We start from the raw sequence: 11087 nt of genomic DNA on the forward strand, positions 1-11087 counted from the left end.
CATTCTACATTCGAACTTAGATTTGGTATTGCAATTATTCATGTACATGTACTTGAGTAAAAGGTCGGTTTCTAAACAGTTACGGTAATGTTTGTCAATAAACTTCCTGCACCGTAAAAGCTGTAACACGATGAATAGTATCTTCTTACGTGGGTGTATTGTGTAATGTAGGACAGAAAATGAATTCATGCTGAGCCAGTTTCTTAGCCAACAAAACATAACAACTTTCTCGTTTACTACATTCAGAATATTCAGCATGAGGAGAACAACTCTGTTAAATCGTGCTACATCTTAGAGTATACATTTGTCTCCCTTTCTTGCAAAGAACTTAAAGATTTCGCTAATTTCTGTGTCACAGGTAAACCGCTGTTTGCTAACGTATAACAAGGAACTTTTTTCGGAAGCTCGCGCAGTGATCTTCAACGGCCATGTCCTGGGATATAAACAAACGTCACAAGTACGTCACAAGGACCAACTTTGGGTGTGGTGGTCCAATGCCCCGCCTTCGAACTACTTTCAAAATGGAGACAGATGGACTTACCCACCATATGTACGTATGTCTGCAACAACATCGTTTTCAGCGTATCCCCCTTGAAAAAGGGTTTCTGTAATGCATACTGAATTTATTCTTTCCAACATTATGAGAAGTCTTTGCGCCATCAAATATAAAAACTTCTGAAATAATCACATGAACATGTCTCAAAAATTGTTTAATTTAAAATGTTACATACAGTATTGTTCACTTATTTTGTAGTGGGGAACAAATTCGTTAATTCTGCATGGTTAGCAAAAAGGTTCTACGCTCACAATTGCATAAACTATAAAGTTTGAATGTCGATTTTAACGAAGACTGCCCAATAACAGCTGCTATATTAGCCCACTTAAATGTTTGTATTGTCATAACCGGTATGGCGGTATTAACAACTATGTTTTAAAGTCCATTCTTAAATCAATATAGCGTATCATTTACTCAACTTAGCCTTACTAAATGTTACCGGTAGGTTATGTTGTGGGTTCTATCGTGGAAGAAAACTCAATTTGGCTGAAATATATATTTATTAATGATATTAAAAATCATTAATATATCAAAGATGTAGAATCTTTATAAGCAAATCATCGAATCTCACTAACAATAATATTAATAATAGACACATACAAGTAATGCATGATCCGACGGTGAAATGTTTACATGTTTGCAACTAACGTGACGTGTAGCCTCAGAGCGTTGACATATGCTAAAAATAGCCGAAAGAAAATTCAATTTTAATTCTATTTTAACATTTTTTTACAAGCAGAAAGTAACTTATTAGATCACTACAAACGTTATAACCTTTCAGAATAGACCTACTTTGTGAGTGATACCGGAAAACGTTAAAAGTCGTCGTTATATTTTTGGTGACCTGAGTCACTTTTACTTTCTCTTTCGCGAGTAAACAGCAATATAAATAAACTTATTGTTTGTAAACACAATTGACTTGGAGGACACTTTATTTTGAGCTCAAAACAAGTTGTATTGCTCATTTTTTTATTATTATGTCCAATAGCATATATATATTGTTTTTTGATAACCTTTATACATAAAATATGAAAATAATATTTAAAAATTTGTAAATAATTACGTATCTTCACCTTTATAGAGCCTTTAATATCCATTATGCTCATCACAATACGGTGGTCTGTCTCGAGCTGTTGTCCGGTAAACCAAATCGATAACTACTTTCTACCCAATCCACACGCATAAATAGACAAAAAAATATATTAAAAATGTCAAATATCATATATAATCTTGCACAAACTGTGTTTTTAACTATATAGTCCGATAGAAAACACTTTGCTTCGTATGTTTAATATCTTGTCACACAATTTTATAAGCTCAGACTATTTAAATCCTTGAAAAAGATACTCGCGATAAAACATTTACTATCGCGCATGCGCACTTCAATCCCTATAGTTTTAGAACCGTAATTACCTTTAGAAGTTTTAGTTATGAAAACGAATAAAAAGCATCAGAGAAGATAATATCGATTAATATGTGTACACATTTTATGTTTGAAATATACAGTTGTTAATTTTCACGTTCTTCAATTTAATGTTATATCTTAAAATCGATTTAGTCCGATTTAACGGACGCGGGTGACGGGGGGGGGGGGGGGGGTAGAAAGTTAGGATGAGTTTTTAGCAAGGGTTGATAACATGAAATAAAAGCAAAAGATAACTACTGAACAAAGTCTAATGGTTTGTTATCATATCATAATCATATCATGAAATGTCGCTGTTGATTAATTTAAAAGGTCTAGCGATACCGCGTATCGCTGTTTTAAGCCTTTGTCTTCTAATAAAATAAATGAATTGTAATAAATCAAAGAAAGCACATAGGTTCATTGTTGTTTAAACTGTTTGTACAAAACTTAAGTTCCACTATGATATGATTGGAAATTTTGTATCTCCGATATAGGCTGCATACTTAATAAGGTCTAACGCCATATTGTTTATTATGAAGAGTAAGGACTACTTATCGATGTATTAACGTTTACCCCTCTTTTGCGATTAATGGCATAAACCTCAGAATTGTCATTGGTAAACGTGACTTGAGTCATTGTGAATTAAACAAAACACATTAACTATTACCTTTTATTTCATGGTTTTGCATATGTGTATGTATATTAATAAAATGTATGTGCAATACACAAAAATATCAAAATAATATTAACACAAAAATCAGATTTCAAAAATAACAACTAAAGAATAACTTTGAACTTGCTAGTCCTCTCATCTCAATAAATTGAAAAAATACACATGTTCTTCTCTTTTGATTATTTTTTTGATGGTGGGCAACATAAAAAAGGAGACACCCAATTAAAATATCCGAGAAACAAACATCACTCGTTATAGAAGTAGCACGCCCAAATATGTTTAAAAAAAATGTGCGCACCGCTGTGTGATGTTTCCATTCGGTAAAATAGCTAGCTATCAAAATCGTGAAATACTCCACCCAATCCTTAACAAAACTTATGCAACTGTGCAAGATTTTGTGAATGGCATCATATTTAACTTTAAATGAGATCTTACCTGTAGATAGGCCATTTCTCGGTTATTTATTTATTTGATTACGTGGGAACAAAACTTATGTTTTAAAACTGAAGTTGATAAGTCGTACGCAGTACTCGAAGGATAGTGTGATATACTAGTAAATTTACAATCCCCATTTGTTTTCAGAGGGAGGGGTTCAATCTCACAATGACATATCACCACGGAAGTGACATTATAATGCCTTTTGGTGCCATCACAGTGAGTGACGTCACACAACCTCTAGACTGGTTTGCGGTTGCGGACAAGAAATACAAGGATGCCGTGTTTATTGAAACCAACTCCTGCTTTGCCAGATCGGAGAGGGGTGAGTATATTGAAACACTAAAATTGTACATCAACATTGAAATCTTCCATGCGAACGACTGTCATGACTCGAGGAAAGTATGGCATTGCGCATCCCGGCACTATAGTGACGCATGTTATGACATCATCAATGAATATAAATTCTATCTTGCCTTCGAGGACGCTCTGTGCGAAGATTACGTCACTGATCAGTTTTTTAAGCATTACAATTACAACGTCATCATTGTGACCCGTACAGGAAACGTTAACAACAGTACGAGGAAAATTCTTAAAGATGCCACTTACATCAACGCAGACGACTTTCGGTCGGCGCATGAGCTTGGTGAATATCTCCAAGAACTTGGTCGCGACATGAAGCGATATGCTAACATTCTGGAGACCAAGAGCAGAACAAAAAGTGTGCCTTTTTCTTCGACTTACCAAAACGCTTTGTGCGATTTGTGTGCGCATGTTAGAAAGGTTCCGAAAATACGCCACGATGTGATTGTCACTAAATACGACAATATTCGTCATTATTTTAATGAAGACAACTTTTGTAAATACCCATCGGATCTGAAACCTCCTGTGACAAAACCGATGAACAAAACGACTAAAACGACAAGCACTAAAACGTTAATATATTAAAATGTGTGTAATCTTAAAATTGTTTAGTTTGTATTAGAGATAAAAATATAGGTCGTGTAAAACGGGTAATGTTCGCAGTAAAGTGGTGTCCCAGATTAGAGTGTGAAGACTGCACGACATTACATTGTCCGAACATAAACAGCAGTTCGATATATAGTATTAAGTTCAATATATAGTATTAGATCGATACATAGTATTATGTTCAAATCTTGATGAAGTATTATATAGGGCCTTTACTACAGGGTTCACTCAAATACAAACACGATATTATACAGGATTGATACCTTCTAGGTTTAACAAAACTCTGCAGTAATCGTTATCAAGGTAACCGAATTTCTGACTGGAAACGACACGTACTCTTAAAGGGATCTTTTCACGCTTTGGTAAATTGACAAAATTGAAAAAAGTTGTTTCAGATTCGCACATTTTCGTTTAAGTTATGATATTTGTGAGGAAACAGTAATACTGAACATTTACCATGGTGTAATATAGCCATTATATGCATCTTTTGACGATTTTAAAACCTAAAAATTATAAAGCGTTGCAACGCGAAACGATTGAATAATTTGGAGAGTTCTGTTTTTGTCGTTAAATTTTGTGAAACTACGAAGATTGCTTATATAAGGTATAAAATACGTCAAGTATGTGTACTCGGCGGAATAGCTCAGTAGGCTAAAGCGTTTTTACTTCTGGACTCTGGCCGGACTCCAGGGGTCACTGGTTCGAAACCTGCTCCGGGCAATGTTCTTTTCCTTTTTTAAATTTTATTCTTGATTTTTTACTGGAGCTTTTACGATCCAATGTTTACATTTATAAATATAAAGCATTTAATGAATAAGTTAAAAAATGCCAAAATCTGTGAAAAGGCCCCTTTAAAAAGTGTAAGTTCTTGAAATACGTGCATTCAAAGAGGAAGATTTAAAATTATTTATTTAGATATATATTTACAATACTATGCAATATGAAAAGTGATAGTATGTAACATACTATTAATAAATAACATTGTGCAACGCGAGGCCATACAAACATTTGCCATCCTGTCACTGTACATGTTCTATAACAGGGCCATAAACCCTTCTTTGCAAGAGGCCTCATTTTCTTCCCCTTGACTCAAAAGGCCCTTTCCCCTACAGAAATTTCTTTAAAATCATGCATTTTCCCCTAAAATTCCAATCTACCTAAGTATTTTTTCTTTCCCAAAGCCAGATAATTGTGTCTTTTTTCCCCGAAAAAAAGGCTGTGGCCGTTTCCCCAAAGTTGGTGTTTTGGCCCTGTATAATATACACATTCACGATAAATCCAGACGTAATATGCATACATATATTATGAAAATATATGCATGTACTAATTGTTATTATATTTATATATTCTACCATTACGTTGTTGTCGTAGCCATGCAAATCATAGAAAAATGCGTTGTATTTATGTATTTGCAAATCAACATTACGCTAGTACATAATGTATGCTCGAATAATTTAACCCATTTATGCCTAGTGGACTTTCCCGTCCTTCTAAATTGGATCAATTTATATCCAAAATTAGGGATGTCTAGTATATTTATTTCTACATTTAGAAAATTTATAACATAAATTCCTTAAGCAAACAGCCCAGACCCTGATTAGACGCCGCATCATGCGGCGTCTCATCTGGGTCTACGCTGTTTACCAAGGCCTTTTTTCTAGACGTTAGGCACAAATGGATTAAAATACCGATTTGTTGAATATACAAATAGTATGTTGTCGTTATGGAAAATCTGGGTTAAATGCATGTGCTTCAAGTGTCGTCCTAGATTAGCCTGTGCAGTCAGAACAGGATACTATAGGACCGAACCTTTCCACCTGGACTGAGTTTACCTTTAGAATAGACCTACTAGACGGGGATTGTCGACTCTTATTAGCCAGTGCGGACTGCACTTTAAGCGCGTAATTAAAAACCAGTTTTCACAGAAAGGGCCCCATAGTTCAGTATTCAGCAATACTGGTGTCAGTAAACTCGTGAAACAAGTACAAGAAAGTCCTTGGTATGAATACATCGCAACAATTCAAGTATGTATTTACGCTTCTAAGGTGTATATTATCTGATTAATTTTAATGAGCTGTCCACATCCGTGAGTTAACCCATTTATGCCTTGTGGACTCTCCCATCCTTCTAAATTGGATTACATTATTTCGAAAATAAGGGATGTCTAGTATATTTATGCCCCCTCTTCGAAGTTCAAAGGTCAAGGTTACAGTGACAAAAAATTGTAAAATGGTTTCCAGATGATAATTCAAGAATAATTAGGCCTAGGATCATGAAACGTCATAGGTAAATTGATCATGACTGGCAGATGACCCCTATTTATTTTTAGGTCACTAGGTAAAAGGTTACATTAACAAAAAACATATTCACACAATGGCAGCCACTACAACTGACAGCCCATATGGGGTTCATGCATGTTTTACAAACAGCCCTTGTTATATTGGTTTTCATAAACCAAAATATGTTATTTTGTTTTGTTTTATGAGTGATTTGTTCATGTAAATAACTCAGATTATTTACAAACATTTAAGTTGTAAAATGATTGAGATTTATGAAAATGTGTTTCCTTTATCTGTGAAATAATATGAATTCATGTTATCATTGTAGTAGTCAGAATCCATTTGTAGAACCGTTCACAGAAATTTTCTGCTTTTTGTTGTAATCATTAATTAAACTAACAGATATTTTCATTTCACATAACATAGATGGTTTAGGACCAATCCTTTTAATCTTAAGCACACATCTTGCGTTCATAATGATGATTTATTTGCATGCTTGTGAATGCGTATTTGTTTTGCACACTGCATGAATGTTGAGGGACATGTTTTTGTCCCTATTCCTGTATCGTGTGAAGCTGTGGGAACACAAATTCAAATTCAGGTACATTAATTTTTATTCATTAGAAACATCACCTGCCCATAAATTGCAGCACGTGTTCCAATTTCAGTTCCACACAACTGTCACTATATTTATGCCCATAATGTTTTATTTAACATGTAATTTTCTTAAAAGTGCTATATATGTATGTGATGTTTTGAACTGTTACTGGAAATCCAAATATTTCTCCTCTTGTATACAAAGATTCACATTATATAAAACAGATTTATGCCTGTTCAGTTTCTGTCAATTTTAAACCAATGTACTGGAATAAAGATCATAATCTAGCTAAATTATTACTTATTGACATTTGAATACATTTAAAAAAAAATGTATTGATATCATTAAAATAATAACAATCGGCTAAGTTTTGCAAAAATATTTTTAATACAAACTATTTTATTGTTTCATCAACATCAGGATTAGATTTTTGAGATTGTTTTGTTGTGAACTGCATTTCTTGTGCTTATTTTACAGCATATAACTTGCAATATATATCTTGTATGTGCATAAACATCAACGTTACCCTCGTTATTTTAGTTACCGTATTGTTCAAAATATCATTATTGCTTGCTTTCCATCACTTTTAAGTATCTTTCATTTCAAATTACCATTTTGTAATGTTTGCATGGCATATTCCAGTAACAATGGAGGATATAATGACTCGAACATGTGCTTAAGACATCATGCTTTATATCCGGTTGATAATGTTTTATTAAGGTACATTTTATGCCCAGCTTGTCTGGTTTTAGAAACATTTATTTTATTTATCTACTATATTTATGCGTCCCTTCGAAGAAGAGGGGGTATATTGTTTTGTTCATGTCGGTCCGTATGTCCGTATGTCCGTCCACCAGATGGTTTCCGGATGATAACTCAAGAACGCTTAGGCCTAGGATCATGAAACTTCATAGGTACATTGATCATGACTCTCAGTTGAGCCCTATTGATTTTGAGGTTACTAGGTCAATGGTCAAGGTCACGGCGACCCGAAATAGTAAAATGGTTTCCGGATGATAACTCAAGAACGCTTATGCCTAGGATAATGAAACTTCATGTGTACATTGATCATGACTCACAGATGACCAATCTTAATTTTCAGGTCACTAGGTCAAATATCAAGGTCACGGTGACCCGAAATAGTAAAATGGTTTCCGGATGATAACTCAAGAACGCTTATGCCTATGATCATGAAACTTCGTAAGTGCATTGATCATGACTCGCCGATGACCCCTATTTATTTTCAGGTCACTAGGTCAAAGGTCAAGGTCACGGTGACCCGAAATAGTAAAATGGATTCCGGATGATAACTCAAGAACGCTTATGCCTAGGATCATGAAACTTCATAGGTACATTGATCATGCCTGGCAGATGACCCCTAATGATTTTCAGGTCACTAGGTCAAAGGTCAAGGTCAACGTGACTCAACTTAGAAAAATGGTTTCCGGATGATAACTCAAGAACACTTACGCCTCGGATCATGAAACTTCATAGGTACATTTATCATGACTCGCAGATGACCCATATTGACTTTCAGGTCACTAGGTCAAAGGTCAAGGTCACAGTGCCAAAAATCGTATTCACACAATGGCTGCCACTACAACTGACAGCCCATATGGGGGGCATGCATGTTTTGCAAACAGCACTTGTTATTTCTATATTTAGAATATTTCTTACAGAAATTCCTTTAAGCAAACAGCGCAGACCCTGATGAGACGTCGCATCATGCGGCGTCTCATCTGGGTCTACGCTGTTTGCAAAGGCCTTTTTTCTAGACGCTAGGCATATGGGTTAATATGCTTATCATCACGGTGTGTACATGCTGCAAAACCAAATTGTCAATTCAGTGTTAACATTTATGTAGATCATAAAACTCGGGCTACATGTTCTGCTTTACGTACTGGAATACTTTCTTGATTTGCAAGCCGAATCATCTTTTGCAAAGGTCTAATAGACTGTTGAGTTGCAAATAAAGATGAAATTTTGTTAAATAATTCAAGTAGATATTATAATGAGCTTTCTAATTTGAAAGGCCAAAAGACTTCTTTAAATGTTTCACAAATTGGGGCACATACATTTGTACTTTTTCTATAACCGGTGCATATCTCAGCACACTATTGTATGTTCTCTATGTGTGAATATAAATTTATGTACAATAGGTATGACTCCTTGATAAAACACTGACATTTTTACACATGTCCTGTATATGTTTGTATCGTCTTTTAAGTTTGTTAACGGCATGAAATAAAAGTTTAAACACAAAAACCCCTTGAATCATTTTTGGAGTTGATGATAATGAAGATAAAGAAGATGATTATGAAAAAGATGAAGAAGAACAAGAAGAAGATTATGATGATGATGATGATGATGAGGAGGAGGAGGAGGAGGAGGAGGAGGAGGACGACGACGACAATGACGACGACGACGACGACGGTGATGATGATGATGATGATGATGATGATGATGATGATTTTGATGATGATGATGATGATGATGATGATGATGATGATGATGATGATGATGATGATGATGATGATGATGATGATGATGATGATGATGCTGATGATGGTGATGATGATGATGATAATGATGATTATGATGATGATGAGGAGGAGGAGGACGACGACGATGATCGATTAGGTCGATTAGGTCGATATGTCCGTATCACAGCTAATAAAAAATAACTTTCTCATTGTTTTGTATTTAATGTATACAGTGTAAGTACTTTGGGATAAAGACATCATTACTAATATTTGCCACCCGATACACGTATGATTAACAGCTATTGTATGCTTAAAACAATAGTAACATTATTTTTTATGAGCTTCGATCTTGGAAAACTGATTTTAATGGATTTAAGAAAAGTGTCGTCAAAGGCAATTACGGACGATATTTACCGCTTAAACTACGTTTATAGTTTGAAGGACTTATTTTAAACGAACAATTCCATAAAAGCGGAAAGTGTCGACCCTTAGTAGCCTGTTTGGACTGCACAGGCTAATCTGAGACAACATTTTACTCAAATAAAGTAAGCCAAAAACTCTCCAGAACACGTCTCATATTTTTAACGGTGTTGTGTAAACAGAGCAATGCTTTTTGCAAACTTGCGAACTAGGATTGTATCCACCATTTTTCTATAAGTTACAACAACGGTCTCGTTAAAACGACATTCGGAATTAAACGTCCTAAGCCGAACAAAGAATCTTCAAAAATGAATTGCGTTCTCCTGCGTCAAAATCGTCCGAGAATTTCACAGAAAATCAAATATCACCATGGTAACAAATATCACCATGGTACAATTGAACAATCAAGAGTTAATCTGCAAAAAACATATACCACAAGATTTTCTTATAAATTCACATGACATGCATGACAATATTTAAGTCTTAGATACTATGACCAGGTTAATTCGCAACACTTGTAATTCTAATTATTTCACGAAAGCAAAGTAAAAGCCAACAAGCACACCAACAAACCAATCAAGCACATTAAGCCTGGTGACATTGCCAAAGCCTTGTTGCAAAGGTCAGCGTCCTCGCAGCAGTCTCTGCGCACGCATCCATGTGTCGTATGACGCATGCGCGAACAGTTCCGCAAGTCGTCCCGTGGCTCGCAGTGGTGTGCGCAGCTTCGAACGGTGGACACGTACACTGTCTCCTCTTTCTCGTTCTCGAAGATCATTTCGAAGTATACTTTCTGTAAATACGAATATACAGATACAGATGTTGGTCACTTTGGTTAAATTCCCTTCATGATGCAATATCAACAAATGACATAACAGCTACATACCGGCTACAATGCATGATATACTAGTAGTAGCCTCGCTCTGCAAAAACAGGGCTGAATGCTTGTGCGTAAAATGTCGTCTAAGATTAGCCTGTGCAGTCCAGATAAGAGTATGCAGGGACGAAAATTGCCGCCTAAACTGGTTTTTCGCTTAAGGGAAGACTTCCTTTAAGCATATTACCTTCAAAGCATAAAGTGTCGTCCCTGATTAGTCTGTGCTGAGTGCTCAGGCTAATCTAGAACGACACTTTACGCATATTTATCAAGCCTGGTTTTCCCAGAGCAGTGCGGACTGCACAGGCTTATCTGGGATCACACTTTACGCATTTGCAATACGCCCGGTTTTCCCAAAACGAGACGTATCTTGTGAATGTGTCTCTTCTCAC

At 35.5% G+C, this 11087-nt stretch overlaps 1 protein-coding gene across 1 annotated transcript in view; it reads left to right on the forward strand.

Moving 5' to 3' along the window:
* LOC127851320 (3-galactosyl-N-acetylglucosaminide 4-alpha-L-fucosyltransferase FUT3-like) overlaps nt 1-6221 on the forward strand; it is a 16051-nt gene extending 9830 nt beyond the window's left edge. The window contains exons 4-5 of the mRNA XM_052385028.1: nt 359-550; nt 3217-6221. Of these exons, the coding sequence (XP_052240988.1) occupies nt 359-550; nt 3217-4017 (993 nt within the window). The 3' untranslated portion in view covers nt 4018-6221. The remainder of the gene's footprint in view (nt 1-358; nt 551-3216) is intronic.
* Nucleotides 6222-11087: the final 4866 nt, after the last annotated feature.

The sequence above is a fragment of the Dreissena polymorpha genome, chromosome 11 (assembly GCF_020536995.1).
Source record: "Dreissena polymorpha isolate Duluth1 chromosome 11, UMN_Dpol_1.0, whole genome shotgun sequence".
NCBI classification, from domain to species: Eukaryota; Metazoa; Mollusca; class Bivalvia; order Myida; family Dreissenidae; genus Dreissena; species Dreissena polymorpha.